Source organism: Seriola dumerili, unplaced genomic scaffold, assembly GCF_002260705.1.
Source record: "Seriola dumerili isolate Sdu_G_001 unplaced genomic scaffold, Sdu_1.0 BDQW01000278.1, whole genome shotgun sequence".
Taxonomy (NCBI): Eukaryota; Metazoa; Chordata; class Actinopteri; order Carangiformes; family Carangidae; genus Seriola; species Seriola dumerili.
Genome location: NW_019174533.1, coordinates 338,053 through 355,507, shown reverse-complemented (window position 1 = coordinate 355,507; position 17,455 = coordinate 338,053). Strand labels below are relative to the sequence as shown.

General features: G+C 40.6%; 1 protein-coding gene across 3 annotated transcripts in view; it reads left to right on the top strand.

Annotated features, from left to right (window-relative positions):
- Positions 1-17,455, top strand: part of LOC111230673 (MICOS complex subunit mic25a-like) — a 79,317-nt gene that overhangs the window by 47,600 nt on the left and 14,262 nt on the right. For all 3 annotated transcript variants that reach the window (XM_022757474.1, XM_022757473.1, XM_022757472.1), the window contains one exon: positions 1,349-1,484. In XM_022757474.1, the coding sequence (XP_022613195.1) occupies positions 1,349-1,484 (136 nt within the window). The remainder of the gene's footprint in view (positions 1-1,348; positions 1,485-17,455) is intronic.

Here is a 17,455-nt window from a genome sequence, read left to right as displayed (position 1 = left end):
ATGCTGGGGTCAGCTCTCCTCTGTAAATCAAAGCCAAAAAGAGCCTTTAATTTGGCTTTCAATTAAATCTGGTGTTAAATGCTCCTCACAGAGCAGGTGTGTATGCTGGGGCACAGTGTGGGGGAGACGATGATGTTTCAGAGGTGTGTGTATGTGTGTGTGTGTATGTGTGTGTGTGTGTGTATGTGGGTGTGTGTGTGCGTGTGCGTGTGTGAGTGTGGGGAACATGTTCATTGTGTTTTCATGTTTACGGTGTACTACAAAGTGTGTGTGTGTGTGTGCGTGTGCGTGTGTGAGTGTGGGGAACATGTTCATTGTGTTTTCATGTTTACGGTGTACTACAAAGTGTGTGTGTGTGCGTGTGCGTGTGTGTGTGTGGGGAACATGTTCATTGTGTTTTCATGTTTACAGTGTACTACAAAGTGTGTGTGTGTGTGCGTGTGCGTGTTTGTGCATGTACCTTTTTATACCTGCGTGGGTGTACATAACTTGCTTGTCTCTGCTTCAATCAGTCAGAATCCATTACAGTGAGGCACCCAGGCAGCCAGCCTGTCATAGTTAACAATCACACAGATAGACAGGCAAAGACCAATTATAATACAACCCACATATCAAATTAAGCATGGCTAATTCAGTCTCTCAAAGCACACTTTTCTGCTGTATTTGATCAGAATGATCCTACCCACTCAATTAGATGTGATTTAGCGGTAATTGCATGATTTGCAATGAAGCACGTACTATGCACACCATAGGTTTTTAAACAGGCTGCAGTGGGTGTAAATGTTAATTGTTTTTCAACTTTGTCTTGCCTCATTTAATCAGACCTCTTTTTTCTTTTTTTTCCTTTCCTACACTTTGGTATGTTTCGTTAGTTTTCGTCAACAAAAAGCGTTGTCTCATTTTTGTTTTCTTTGCATTTTTTATTCATTTTTATGTCTTTTTTTATGTCGCCATCTTTGTTGTATACAGTTACCATGGTTACATGTGTCATCTTTGCAAGAAAATGCACAGTTTATCTGTTCACACACACGGAGCTCATGTCACTATAACAGAGTGACGCTCTTCAGTAAATCCAGTTATCATTTCCAGACTCCGACTGTCTGAGCAGAACTGCTCTCTCTGTCGTTCTACTCACCGAGCATCACCTCTGCTCTGTGTTCTCCACTGTGTTCTCCACTCCACCAGTATACATGCTGGTGCACGTCAGTTGTTTTTAAGTGACCCTACTTTTTTTTCAGTTCACATTATTGTTCTGAAAGGGGGGAAAATGCACGTTACTATTTTCTTTCCCTCCATTCCTAAACCCATCTTTCTGTATCTCTGTCTGTTTCTTTTTGTTTTTTTGCAGTGCTCGTAATACAGACCCCGTGTGTGCTGGCCTGCAGTCTCAGATTTTATCCTGCTACAGGGAGAACGGAGACCAGACCCTCAGGTGTTCAGACCTCGCCAAAGCTTACATGCAGTGCATCAATGCCGCAAAGAAGGTAAGAGTTTTTTCACATCCAGATTTGGAATATCAGAGAAGCGCCAAAGGTTGAATATATCTGGAGCAAAAGTATTTAAATATAATTATAATGTCAGCAGTCCCATTAAATTGAAAAAATTAAGTCGTAGATCATAACTTCATTATGAGGAACAGTCTCTGCAGCCGTGTCACTAGCAACCTTCTAAAGAAGAGAGCATCTTTAGTCACCTGTAAAGCGATGGATGTGTTGGAGGAAAAGCAGTAATTGCAAAACAAAACATCACACAGGAATTCATGAAAAAACAGTAAATAGAGTAAATAGAAAATGATTAATACTATAAAAATATAAAACAATTACATGTAACACTGAACAGTGTAATATAGACAGAATTATATCCTAATGGAAATAAATAAAGGTTAAAAATAAAGTCAGTGCACATACAAGTCAATTACGTGAACAGTGACATCTTTTACCATCAATAAACATACAGTATATTCTCATAAAGATCGTGATGTCAGTAAATGTCAAAATATGCTGCTGCACTGGCACCAGACACATTTAAAGCTTATTAGGTTAAAAGACTAATAGTAAATGACAATAATAAAATCTTTTTTTCTTATTTCTTGTTTTAGTTTTAATCTGAATGGAAGTGTATTGGGAACTGTGATTTCTCACTGTTGTATACTAGTGGTTGTGACCAAATGATTAGGGATATTTGTCTATGTTGATGTGGGAATCTCACCTGTGATGCCTTATTACCTCATCCACCTGCCCCTTCCCAGTCTTGGCTTGTTCGTCCCTCAGTCTCATTCTTGTGAACACGATACATCAATAATGGCTTGAAGGAGTTTTTTTCAAATTTTGGCACGAACATTAGATTTGGTGGTCAGAGGTCAAAGGTCAAAGGTTAAGGTCACTGTGTTTTTGGCCATAAATTCATACGCTAACAATTTAACACAAACATCTAATACGATAAAATGATGGAGTGATGACCTTTTATATCCAAATGGTCAAAGGTCAGCCTCACTGTGACATCACCATGTTCTGCTCTGGCTGTTATTCTGTGCTGTAACTCGAGAAGGGGAGATTGTGACCATATATTCTTGCAACTTGGCTGGTTGGAGGAGGCATTGAACCGTCAGGCGGTGATATCAGAGACTCATGCAGACCGGTTGTCATTTGCTGTGTGAAATGCCTGATTAAGATCCCTGAAACATTGCAGTTTAATGACTTCACCGTAAGTGTTGACAGTGTGCAGGAGCAGCGACTTCCTACCAAAAGTAATAAAAATGTTGAAAATAATAATATCATATTGGACTTCCCCTCAAAGAAGCAATGATTCAGGGAAGTTTGGGACATAACAATCCAGTCTGAGTGGTGGCTTTTGAAGTTCTCTAAGGAGAGACATGTTTTTATTTTCACAGCAGCACTCTGTCTGATGTAAAAGAAAGAAATTCATTTTTTTTTCTCATGTTCACAAGATTATTCTGGGGGAGTTGGAAGAAAGAAAAAAAAAACATCTGATTGATAGGGTTTTGAGTGCTGTCACTTTAGGTTTTTACACAGGAAAAAAAGCCTTGTCATTAAAAACAGCTTTCAGACTGAATGTCTGATGCAAAAGTGCGTAATCCAATTTCTCCAGCGCTACCAAACTTCTTTTCCTCCCAAGACTGAAAATGACACCTTTTCAAGGCAAACACAGTTTTTGGTTGCTAATAAAATAAGTCTTCAGTCACAGTTCAAGTCGTCACTGCAACTCTTCGCTCAAGATCACTTCAAGTAAGTGAAGAAAAGCAGGTTGTTATCAGAAAACAAGCTGTAAAACCAAACCTTAATTACAAGAAAGAAAGGAGAATGAGTGGCTCGTCCAGTCAGATGCAGCAGGAACGTCTGCAGTTTCATCATTAGGATTCAAGGATGGTGTGAGATCAAAATGCTTGCACTGCAGACTGTGTTTGACTGTAAATAGGATTATGTAATATTAGGCCTTGTTTAGAAGCTTTTTATGTTCATTTGCATAATGTTTTTGCAGTAAGTTTGAAACCTTGATCCTTGAACCCAGTCCCTCATCACATCGAAAGGAGGACTCACTGTGTTTTTGTATTTTAGCTGTGAAGAGAATCTATAGTGTCACAGAGCTGTTTATCTTGTTAAATAAACACAATCCTGTGATTTGAGACCGGAAATTTTAAGCCGAAACCGAATTACACAGTGGCAAATATGTAGCACCAACATTTACCAAAGCCAGTAAAAGGTTAACTTGCTGATTGGAGGTTTATAAAAACAAAATCCTTGATACAGTGGAAACAGCTTGTAGTGATCACAGTTACAGAATCAACAGCTTAGATCAAAAAGCTCAGGACATAATCATTCCTGTACCAATGCTTTTTAAATAATTTGCTTATGGTAATCAAGTATTTGCTTGCAGTGTTCATTTTGGGTCGTGTACATTGGTCGTCACTGCTGCGGCTCACTGACTTATTTTACCTTCTGGTTCCCGCTTTGCTCATGTTTTGGGACTTTCACAGCGCGTCATTATCGGCCCTGCTCTCTCACCGCAGCAGTGTTGCATATGTTATAGGTGAGTGGCTAGGCTTGGAGAAGGAGAGGGCCACGGTGTAGTTTGTTATTTTATCTTTAAATCAGTTTGAATAAAAAAAAAAATGTCGATTAGATGCTCGTCTCCATGAGCAATAAAGAAAAAGAAAGAAATTTGGTCACGACAAACGTCCATTTACAGTAACGAGTCCTCTGTATTTCTTTTTACACTCCATTTGAATTATTTAACAGACAGCATGGTTTGTTTATCTGCTCATTTATATGTTCGACTTGTCTGATGTTTTTTTTTTTTTACAGTGTGTCAGTTTCAGCAGTTTCGGTTACAAACTGTAACACATTCATTTTTAGTGATTACGGTTTCATGCACTTCTCTATGGAGACTTAGATTTAGTTAATATCATTTTGCCTTCATCTTTGGGGTTATCTTTGTCATCGAGCAGTCAACTGAGGTTATAAACTATGCACCTACTGAGTCAAGACATCTTGCCTTTTTCTCTACGCCACTTCCTTGTATTTCATCTGCAATAAAGACCAGACAGGAACCTCTACTTATGCATGCACTCAGTAAAATCCAGCCTTTGTACTGTACTTTCCAGCATTCCACGTTCCTCAGTTGAACGTGCTGCTGTATTATTCAAAAGCAAAAGCCAAGTTCCTCAAGTATGTGCATCTCTGCAGCAGTTTTAAGTTACAAATTCACAAAAAGTTAGAGAGAAAATTGCGAGGAGGAGGAAGAGGAGGGGGAGAGCAAGTTGGAGGACAGAATACTGGAAGCTTGCACTTCCAAAGTTTGTACAGTACAGGCATTTGAAGGTGTAGCTGCTCATCATGTACCCAAACAACGTATTACTCTGCCTCATGCTGGTCTCTGCTCACATCTCCGCTGCGTTGCTCAGGGGCACTGAGGCTTCCCCTGGCATACAGTAATACAGCATGTGATAATCAGCCTGCTGAAACGTGATTCCTCCGCTCTTGTACTAATGTAATGTGTGCGTGGCTGCCTGTACGTGTGCGCACTGTCAATGGCGTCTGAACCTTTGTTATCTGCCTTGTATTACACCATCCACACACAAACGCACATTCATATGCACACAGTTGACAGTATGTTTATGGTCTTGTATTTCTGCACTTATGAGAACCAAATGTCCTTACAAGGCTAAGCAGAGAGAGAGAGAGTGTGTGTGTGTGTGTGTGTGTGTGTGTGTGTGGTGTGTGTGTGTGTGTGTGTGTATGCGTGCGCGAAAATCTCTTTCTCATATTAGCTGGTGTGAGATAACGAGGAGTGAAGTGAAGACTCTTTGAAGACCGTCTTTAAAAGAGCACAGCAGATCATGCACTGTGTGTGTGTGTGTGTGTGTGTGTGTGTGTGTGTGTGTGCGCATGCATGCGTGTGTGCGCGCGCATGTGTGTGTTTGTGTGTGTGTGAGTGGTGCGTGAATAGCTTGCTACATTGCAGTCTGCTTTAACCTACACATCAAGGTCTTTCCTCTTGATTGGCCCCCGAGGCATCTCCCTGACTTTCACCCCATCAATTTGAAAGTTTATAAAGTTCTTCCTCCATTTTCTGTCTTTAAAAGCTGTCACAGTTAGTTTGGTTATTACTGATAACTTTTTTTTCCTGTTGAGTGGAAGCTGCAAAAGCTGTGAAATAGCAGTTAACAAGTGCGAGATGCTGCGTTTTGTTTGGAATAAAAAACATTGCCACCCATCATGTTGAACTTTTAAAGACAGAATAACAACCTTTATAGACAGAACTAGTATTAGGTGGTCAATACTAATTACTACAATAGCACTATGTCTGTGTTTTCTCTACCCATTCTTTCCATCAAACTTATTTTTAATGGAATTGTCTCAATCAGAGGATTTTCTGTCTATGTTGGCCTCAATGTCCATCCATTGATTGAAGTATTATTATATATATGTACATAAATATCAATAATTGTGGTTTTCTAAATATGCTAGCATTGATAAACTACCTGTTACCAAGTCACAACAACAGCCCCCTGAAGGACACTGTCGGCAGCTCAGTTTCCACTTGAACAGACTGACTGCTTAAGAGGTTAAGGTAATAAATGAGAAATAATGATGTGATATACTTAGCTAAAGATTTAAGTGGAGATTTTCCTCATTGCTAACAAGTTAGTGTGGCCTCCCGAAGCGGCTGAAAAATGAAGCCAACATGGAAGTGCCAAAAGCTGCAGTTCCTCGAATGGCCACTTGAGTCTGGCTCCAAAAAATGAGTCAAGCCAAGCCAAGATGGCGACAGTGGAGCAGCTCACTCCGAGCTTCAAAACTGTTCTTCAGAAACCTGTGGGTGGCATAATGGAGGCTACGTCAGTCTTTATTTACAGTCTCTGGGTCCCCCCACAGCAAGCAAGCTGTTAGCATAGCAAGTGCTTTCTTTACTCTAGAAACCCGTCTGAAAGTTTCATTTTGTTGTTTTATTTTTGTCACAGAATTCAGATTGATTGAGCGCAACTGATAAAATATCTCATTAACATTTGTCATTTTAGCAAAGTGACTAAACTAAAAGTAAGCCTGGTAAAATTTGTGTAATTCACTTCAGTTTATTAAATGTTTCTGAACTTTACTTTTTACTTTTTGAGTAAAAAAAAAAAAAAGACTATATCTCACAAAAGAACCTAATATGTAGTTTAAATTGTGGCCCTGACTTTATCTTCTGTTTTAATTTACGGACAGGTGATTTTCATTCTCAGTATTTTAAGCTATCAGTAATTATCTATCTATGAATAATTGGTCCCAACTCTAAAAATATTCACATTATCAACCTTTGAAACGACACCACATACTTCATGATCTTTGCTTCACACTCTTCATTAGATTTTCCTCTCTGCCTCATATAAAAGTCTAATGCAGAACTGTGGCAAAAAAATTTCATTTTCATATTTAATTCTTTAAAATGCAAATGTTTGAGTCCAACAAACTGGTTGGAAATGATAGTGTGATAGTTCTACTGTGTCCATTTAATACAGCAAAACATTGTTTCCTTCTCTCTCCTGTAATGCATATTAAATGTGCCGTGAGGTCAGGGAAAATTTGTTATTTCTGTTTTTGTCTAATTTCTAATAACAGCTGACGAGTGATGTCCTCGGTTGTGAATATAAGTTGAATCCGTTCAAAAGTTTAGATTGAGTGAGAGAAGCTACTCCTAGTTTAGTTCATCAAGTTTTAGAAAGAACTGATAAAGTTTTTAGTGGGTGAAAGACGACTCTAACTGGGACTGAATTTGTTCCAGTTCTTGTTTTGTCTTCCCAGTCTCACAGATGCAGCTGTGATGTGTTTTGATCAGTGTCACAGCAGGTCAGCGGACAGGCCTGCATGTCACGGCCGTCCTCCAGCTGGCCTACGCTACTGTCTCTGTGCATGCGTGTGTCTTTGATGGCAAATGGGGGGGTGGGGGTGGGGGGGGAATCCCACAGAGCCTGCAGAGGCAGTGCACACGACCTCTCGTCATTATTCTCTGGGAGGCTGAGCCTGACGCGCCACATGGAAGACATACACACTGTCCAGTGGGATGCTGTAGTCATTCATCTGCTCTCTCAGATGCAGATACATACACAACAAACGCACACAAACGCACTGTGTGTACGCCTGGTGGCATTCTCAAGTCATTTAGGGCCAATCTCAGAAAGAGCCCGGCTCTGATGCTGATCAGTGTTTCCCCTCACAGTGGAGAGGAGAAGTAGGAGAAAGACGGACTGAAAAATAAGAGACGATGCAAGAGACATACAAAAGAAACTTGGCAAAGAAAATCTGTACAGAGAAGTACAGAACAGATTCTATGTAGGTGAGAGTGAAAATACCCAAATTGAGAGGAAAAAGGAGCAGGTGAAGGATATAGAGAGAGTTTTGGGAAAACACAGAAGGATGACTGATCCAATCACAGATATGTGTGTGGAGCTACAGCAAGGTTGGGATCTGGTCGGCTGAAAGTTGAGACCTCTGAATCTTTAAATGCTGTTATTTTCCCCTTCAGCAAGGCCAACTACTGAGGCGTACACACACTCACATGTATATATCCGGAGCCCCGCTGTGGAGTACAGACATGGCAGGCTTTGGGTCTAATACCCAGGGAGCTACCCCTAAAGTTAAAAGCTGCCTGTCAGAATGGAAAGAGAGAGGGGGGAGGGGGGTGAAAAAGGACCGGAGAGAGAAGAAAAAGGTAGAATCAGAGTGAAGCAAAGAAAGTTTTTAGAGTGGTGAGAGGCAGCAAAGTGATTGAGAAAGAGATTTGGAAACACTTCTACTTCTGTGAACCTAGATTTTTCTGTGATCTAGCCAGCTAGCCAGTTCCTCCGTTCCCCTTTTCTCTTGTTATGCTATCATTGTTTGCGAGTCAGTGTATTTACAGCTATTGGCTATTGTCATCATTTCCATCCTGGCCATAAAGCAGCTACAGTGTAAGAGAAGAAGGCCATCCACATCCTTGAACAGTGTCAGGTAGCCAAACGATTGTGTTGTCCTCCGAAGTAACAGCATTTTTCGAACAAAGGTATTTTCTGTGGACTGTTTCTCCTTGGTACAGCGGTGGATAAGTAACTCCTTGCTGTCACATTTAGGTTTGTTGATGAGTCCAATCTCATTTTGACGGTCAAATCGTTGTAATTCATTTTTTTTGACAACAGCATGCCGACCTGTAAACCAAATCTACCCAACAACAAAAGTAATGGTAATGCAGTTGGATAAAGATGATTGAAATGTACAGGTCTCATTTCTGTTTGCTTCTTCAATGCTCTCAGCTCTTGTGCTGTAAGCTGGCAACGTTGGCTTTAACCTACTTTAAGATCAGAAATTGGCATCACTTTGCTACTGACAGAGCCAACAGATAGGATTTTATTACTGAACTGTGACCACAACACACTTATTTCTTTCACTCTGTGGAAATCTAATGTTTTTACATACAGTGACAGTGGACAGACATAAAAACATGAGACTGGACATGTAGGCTATTGGTGTGGGGTGGTTGTTATGCAGATAGGCTGGACAGTAGTGTCCCTAAAAATACATATACACTGTATGTTGTATATTAAAGAAGAAGCCTCAGTGATGATGTCGAGTTTTTTTTTTTTTTTTAATAAAAATAAACATGACAAAATGCAATCGAGCAGAAATCTCCCGCCTCGAAACTGTCAGCACAGAGTTGGTTTGGAAGATAATGACTCGAGAATAGTCACTCTTTTAACATACTGTACACATGATATGTGAATATTGTATTTATGTATATTTGAAGTCAGACCGGAAAATTCTGAGCCCATCCTTTTAAATTTGTCTGGCACAAAAAGGATGTACTAGATTTTCCTTTGTGGTGCTCCATGGATGACATCCTGCTTTGCAATTCAGTGAAATCATCCTTGACGATTGACATCAAGGGTAATTGTTGGCAACCAAGATACAGGATGGGGAAACATGTCTGTTAGCACAGCAGCCTGAATAACTTAACAGTCTGGAAGACTTACATGTGATAGATATCAAGAGACAAGCAGACTGACTACAGCTCACAACCCTGTCTCCTAGAGATGATGTTCATAGACAACTAAACCGCAACAGCAAATATGGTTTGTAGGAAACGTGATGGCTGGCTGGATTACATTCAGAGGCAAGGTGTGTTTTTGAATGAATGAAGCCTCACATTTATTAACACTAGCGGAGTCGCCAGGAGGTGGTTGGGCTGGATAACGGGGGAACAAACTGCACGACTGTCATATCAGAGACCGGGGTAGAGTTAGGTTTATGCAACAAAAGAACTTTGGTTAAGGTTAATTCTTCCCGTTGTGAACCAAACAAAGTAACTAGCAAACGAGTACACGATGTGGTCCAGCAGCAAAGTGGTCCGGACAGCAACACAGATTACATTCATAGGCCTTGAGACAAGAAAAGTGAGGAGATTTTAAATTTTTTAAATGTTTTGAAAGATAATTTTGTTTTAAAACTTTTAAAAACATTATATAAACCATTTGTCTGCCCACTTACAATACCAGCTTAGCCCACCAGAGGGCCCACAGGTTGGGAACCTCTGCTGTAGTTGCTACCGGTCAATATTGTACCGTAAGATCAGACACTTTGGTGAAGGAGAAACGTGTCTGTGAACATTTGACTGAAACGTTCAGTATCAATATATATGCGACTTCCCAAATATGTAAATTAACAAATATCCTCATTACTATAATATAGAATGTAATCCAGTCACAAGGTTGTAGCTCACGTATGTTTTCTGACTTAAGGATTATGACTAAATTAGATGTGCATTGTGTAATTTTTCTCTTTTTCTCTTCTCCTTTTCTCTGTTCTCTGTTGGCTGTCCAAGTTGTTGAACTCCCCAGTGCCTGACAGCCATGGCTAGTTACAGAAGGGCGTAGGAGGACTTGCTCATGAGATGTCAGAGTTGTCAGCCGTCATACTGTAAGACATTCTCCAAAATTACCCAGTGCATTAAGACTGAATGTTCCTCTCCTGCAAGGAAGGGGTCATTAATTTACACCTTAAATCTAAATCCCCCCCTTCATCTGCTTAGCTCATAATTCAGGTTGTTGGACTGTTCAGTCGTTGACAGTCAAGCCATCCACGGCTCCAGGTAGGAGGTTTGACTGATGACAAATCACTGCTGCTGTTCATCAGAGGCTACTTTGCATCAAGATGGAGCTTTTCTCAGTGGCATAGTTTACACACGATCCCTCACATTTAAAACCTACTTAACTTTATTTTTTAAGACATAAAATTATTATAAAATACGTTCTTTTGCTCAGGTAGCACTTATGATGAACAACCACTCAATCCAATATGACAGTCCCTGCAATGAATCTGATGTGAAGCTGGTAATGTTCGGTTTTTGTTGACACTGTGTCAGAGAGCTTTTGTTGATGCACTGCGCTGGATCATACTGAGAGGCGTTCGCAATCTTCCGTCCCCCCTCGTTTATGTAAATGGGGGTGAACAGAACATTTGAGCAGGAGAGTATTGCCGTTAATGCACGGGGGAGTGTCACATGCACCCACCAAGTGATGGTTTAGCATTTTTGTAGGAAACGCTGTTGAGATTTGAAATGGCCCAGCTTCGTTGTGCAGGAGCCTGTGTGCTGTTTCTGAGGCGTGCTTGAGTCCCTGTGGATGGCACACCTAAAGATAAGGGGAAATGGAAAATAGTTTCATCAACTTTTGATAAGTCCATTTGCAAAGAAAAACCCTATTGACAATACTGATATACTGATAATAAATGTGTATCTGTTGCCGATCAGAGCACACGCTGACTTTTGCAAAGCCAGTGAATCACAGCGGTATAAAACCTAATATTGATTTCTTTTTTCTCTTACCTTGAGTCTTATTCTTGATTGAACAGGAGTCATGCCGGTACAGAGATCACAGCAGCTCGGCTATTCTGTGTGTAATATAGACAAACAGACTGAAGAAAAATACAAAGAGAAGGCAGAGGACAAAGAAATGTATTGAAGAATAAAAAATCAATTAAAAAAACATGCTGTAGATACATACAGATGTAGAGGGAGTTAGATAAGGGTGGTAGATGTGAAAGACCAATGAGAAATAAACGGGAAGGCCTTTAGAAACATTGGACACGAAAAAAAAGAAAACTAGAAAGGAAGAAGAGTAGGAGAGCATCAAAGCATGGCAAGAGAGCACAGTGAAAAAGAAGAAACAAATAGGTCTGAAGTGAAAGCTGAGATTAAATGTTAAGAGCCAGAAGCTGGAGATCCGTTTAAGAGAGACAAATACTCTAAGCGACTTTCTCCATATGGAGTATGAAAGAGAAAAGATTAGTGAGAGTGGTAGAGTGGAGCTGAACCTTGTGATGAGGACTAAGGGCAACAAGCGCAGGGCGGTAGGTCTCGGGTGCACGGACCGTGTGGGCGTCTCTAAGTGCTCCCGCTATTTTTGTTCGTGTAGGTGCAGCAGCGCAAAGTGCAAAAGGGACTGGATGAGGTGCAACTTAAATCAGAGGGTGTGATGATTTAATAAATTCACTCTTGGCCAGTCGCATCGCTCTCTCGTCGCTCTGAAACAGCTGTGCTAGTCACAGTCAACGGGCACGACAACAACTGCTCAACAAATGGAAAGAGGTTTTTTCTCAAGGTCTAAACGGTGCAGAGCGGCAACATCCTCAACAAACAGCACTTCAAAACTGCAGCCAGGGGTTGGTGGTGTGGGTTTTTGTGGAAATTGTACAATAATGATAGAAATAAATAATAAAAATTTAAGTACCAACAATTTTCTTTGCACTGCGTTATGTCCCATCTAGCAGTGGCTGACACACCACGAGTACCCCAACTTCCCCAAGTCCCAAAATGGCCACAGGAACAGATTACGAGTAGATCAAAACACCAAGACTAACCTGTTTAACTAACAAAAACAGAAGAAAACTGGCAGTTCACCCCTACCACCTCTCACATGCCACAAAGCTGTCGACACAATGGTGTGGCAGGTTGGGACAGGAGGTAGATGAGTTTCTTCCCTTGTTGCTCGGCTACAACATCTTGGTTCCTTTTATTTGAAGAGGACATCTGACAGGAGCCAATCAGCTGCAAGAGTCAATGTTGACCACCAATCACCTCCTCGCCCTGACACACACCTATTTGCAGACGTGCAAACTTTCCCATGCCATGCCAACTCTCAGGCCACTTGTTTTCACCTCTCCTCCCACCTGTGCACCTCGCGCCCTGTCAGGAAATGACCAAAACCGTCAGACTGTCGCTTGTGATGGTCGTTGGTGGCGTCACGCGTGTAAGGCCCTGATAGTGCAAAGCTGGAGAGACATTACAAAAAAAAAAACTAACCAAAGAAATGAACCTGAAGAAAGAGGAGAAAAGTGACAAACACTGAGCAACTGAAGAAGCAAGGAGAGAAAATAATAGGAGAGAGAAAATAATGAAGAGGAGGTGGACAGTTGATGAACAGAGGTGGAGGCAGACAGGATGATGGGAGAATGGGGGGGGGGGTACTTCGGACAGATAAGGGCAAGGGGAGAAACTAGGAGGAGTGGAGGAGGCTTGAGTCGAGTAGGAAGAGTTAAAAAGCGAGAACGGAAATATGGGTGGCTGCCATGAGGAGAGAAGTGGTTATGGAGGAAGGGTTGGAGATGGACAGAAGATGAAAAGAGAGAGAGAGAGAGAGAGGAGGAGGAGGAGGAGGAGGAGGGCCCCTCAGCAGTCAACCCTAATGAAGAAGAATGAGTAGCCTCAGCTGCTTGCTGGACCCACCACTGACCAAACACACACACACACACACACACACACACACACACAGAAAAGTTTCACACATCTCCACCTAAATATACACTCCTCAAGTTATGACATAAAATTCATGAAGCAAACGAGTAGTTGAACTCCACATTCACCTCATTCTTATGAGTGAATAAGCGTCTTGTAGCTTTCTTTAAATTCTCGATCTTTATATTTGTTCTGGGACGGTTTCTGTCAGATTTAAAAAACTCAGGCATGAGAGTTTCACACCAAGCTTCTAAATTAGTGTCGGCTGCTTGCAGGGTTTTTTTTTTTTTTTTATATCCTCTTTCAAAATGCAGAACTTTGCTACAAAGTTGATGCAGATAGCACTTTTTTTTTAATCCTTTGACACTATCCTTTGACTCTGCGCTTTAACCACTGAGAGTTCGTGCCCACTAGAGAAAACAGGAATAAAACTTAGAGGTAAAAAAAAAAAAACTGAAATATTAACAAATGTTCAGTAGTTGTGTTTCACAGTTTGTGCAAAGGTGCTGAATTGATTTAAAAAGGTGACATTCATTTGGAGCACATTTTTGTCAGATTCCTGTTTCTCTTCTCTCAGTTGAAGGTCTGTTTTTGCCTCATTAGCTGTGACTGCCTACAGACAAGAAAAAAATAAGCCTTAAGGAATCCTTGAACTTTTTTCCTCCCCAGCTCCTAGTTTCGAACAAATGTTAATAAAGACTCACCATAACGCAGCACGCACAGTGCGGTGATGAAGGTCTGTTGACCAGAAGTTTTCTTTTCCATCAGCTTTCATTTCTGCAGAAGCAGCGTAACCACTGAAGGTGAACTCTCTTTTGTTTGACTCTTTTGCTTGTGAAAATACAGTATATATGTGGTAACATGTACCTACAAACAAAATGAATGCCTGTTTTCAATAAACTGTTGCTGTAAATATAATAACTCCTGTAGTGCACACAGACAGGAAGTAGTCCAAGTACTGTAGATGGGCGCGTTGATCCCAGGATAAAAATGCAGCTATTTTGGAGCTTTTGACATGGATAGGAAATAGTACAGTGGTGTAGCCTAACATGCTGACATGCGTCAACATGCCCCCAGTGTGACTGCGGGGCACCGCCGTGTCTTAGAGGTTAAGACACTGACTAAAAACCAAACTCCCCGTTGGGATCCTGCTGGCAGCCTGTGTTGCATCTGTGTCTCCTTGTTTCCTGTCATCTCTCCACCACTGGTATCTAATAAAGGGATAAAAAAGCCCAAAACAATAAGAAAAAATAATAAGAGAAATAAAAAGAAGACAATGAATGTGGTAGAGCCGTCCATTATTCAAGAAAAAAAATCCTGTTTGAACAAATGAGAACTAACATGTAATTTGTTCAGATTAATTTGAAGGCTAATTCTGAAATGTGCCAGCAGCTGGTGCTGTTTAAAAGGCAAAAGACGGTGACGCTAAACATTGATTTGATTTAGATTGGTCTGTCTAAAGTTAATTGATAAATGAAAATCATCCATGGCTTTATTGTTTGAAAGCATCCTGACTTTACTGCGTTTCACAGCTGCATTAAACTGTTTATCAGTAATAATTTGTAGCCACTGGCAACTCAACAAATTGAACAACTGGCCAATTTCCACCTCACTTTATTTGCATTAATTTGACCTCTGCACGGTTTGTGCAGTCAGTGTATATTCACCACAAAAAAAATGTACTAACTGTACAAATGTTAGCTGTGTGTGTTCACTGCTCATACTCTGATCTCAAAATTTAATAGGACCTTCAGTCCTTTCTCTTATTTTCTTTTACTGTCCTTTTTCATTTTGTCTGTAAATTCATTAATTCCTCAGACAAGTATGAATTTGATGCTCAAGCCGAAATATTATTAACTCAACTTGTACGCACTGATTACGATGCAGGATACACGACGGTATTAGCTGTGTGATCGGGCCATTCCTCACTCCACAGGAAGGTGGCTCAGGTGACCTTAAACAATTGATTTTGTGGCAATCCAGCCATGATGACTGATTTTCAACACACAACCTTGATGCCTTTTAGTTCAGGGCAGTTGCCATGGAAGGTCTGCATAGAGGATGCAGTAGTGTGCGAGTGCTCAGGATGGTAATATTTTGCTTTCCAATTCCAATCGAGTCAGCTGTCATGATTTATTTCAAGCATGGGTGATTTTTACAAGCTGAATTTGTACAAGTGTGGACCCAAAACATAATGAAGGCTGCTGGTAGCAGGAGAGAGTTTAGTGTGAGATAAAGCCCCCCCCCAAAAAAAAAAACAAAACAAGAAACAACAAGCAGTAGTACTCAGAGTTTAATTGGTTTTGTTACAGTAATATGAGTGTTTGTTTTCATTGAACTGGAGTGTTGTATGGTGTGTGTTTGACAAAATGGATTCGATAGACAGGATGAGTTTTTTTCTTTGTTGTTCTATGTTTCATTTATGACTTTTGTTGGCATAGATTTATACAAACATATCAAATTGGAGACATTCAACAACTTGGACCCGGGTGTGATTAATATTCGTTACGTTTTCAGAGTGTGTTTGTGCCTCATTGAATTTGGGCTGCGTGACCTTGAGTGTGCTCGTGTGTACCAGCGTGGACGGGTTCGACGCTGGAGACACGGGTTTCAGACTTACTGAAAAACAGCCAAATTTGTTATCAGGAATAGAGAGATGGAGTTCAGGATGGTTATTAATGCTGGTGTAAACACACACACACACACACACACACACACACACACACACACACACACACACACACACACACCTTGTTGAATATTTCTATAAAAATAACATTATTGGTTTCTTAAGCTGTTTTTTGTCTGGAACATGTGAGCATCGGTTCTCTGCTCACGGCAGAGGCGATGGAGAAAATATGCCCATATGTCAGTCACCTCACTTTTCCTGTCTGTGTCTCCCTGTGCATACGTTCACAAACACACACACATACATAACACAACATGGAATTTCCAGGGGTTTGTAGAAAAAAAGTTGTTGTCAGTTGTTTTATCTGAATGTTCATTCAGTTTGTTTTTGCTGTCTTCTTTTTTTTTTTTTTATCTATCTTTAATGAATCTTTCTTCATCCGTCAATTTTGTTTTTCTGCGTCTGCTTCCTTTAAACCAACACCTTTCATCTAGCTTGTACGTCTGTCTGCAGCCCTTTTTTTTCTCTCTCTCTCTCTCTTTCTCTGTGACTACTCCACTGTTTTTGTCTCTGTTGTTTTATTCCGTCTAGCCTCCTATCTGTTGCTCTTTCTCTAAACCCTTTCTTTTCATTTTCTCGGCCGCTTCCTTCATTTTTCTCTCCCTGCTCTGCAGTTGACTTATTGATTTCATTTTCATACTGTTGGCAGTTATTCCCTCCGTCATAAACCATCAGCGTTGCCTCCTTTCAAGGCAGCATTGATCATTGTACAGCCGATCACAACCAATCACCAGCAAGCGCCATTATCTGTTCGTACTCTTTTCTCTTTTGTTGTTCGTCTTTCTTGTATTGTGTGCTCTGTGGGTTATATTTTTTAATGTAGCTATTCACAGCTCCAGTGAAATAACAGCCCTGTACTTTTGGGTATTTAGAGAGTGAATTAGGCTTCACTTTTTTCTTTTCTTTCCCTCAGACTCAGTGTTGTGAAAAATGACTCACTCAGGTTGGAAGGCTGAGGACTTTCAAAGAAAACTGCATCACAAAACTTTCATAACAAATGATCAGAGGCGTAGTCTTCTTCTTGTTGCAAAGAAATTAAACTCTTACTGTGCCGGGTGTTAGTGAGCCAGTTCATAGCCAGTCTTGTGTATGATTGAATTTAAACATAGTTGTGTCAATCTAGAATTACAGTCCTACCAAATCAAATTGCCAAAAAAAACAACCAAAAGGTAGAAATTAATGCAGTAACAGACAAACTGAGCACACCCCTGGTTCGTCCTTGGAACCCGTGGGAGCTGAGGAAATACAGAGCAGTTGCAGCAATTTTTTGAGTAAGACAGAACTAGTAATAATTTTGAAGCATATAGTGCTAACTGGTTATCCACAGAGACCAAGCCAATGTATTCCAAAGACAGCAAACAATTCTGACACTATTTAACAACTAAAATAGTTGCTGGGTGCTTCTTTAGAATATACAGTAAATGTATATAACATTACTCAGCTTTAAGCTTTACTTGCTAGCTAGCATTAGCAAAATTAGTAGTTAGCAGCCAGCTAAGTGGTAAC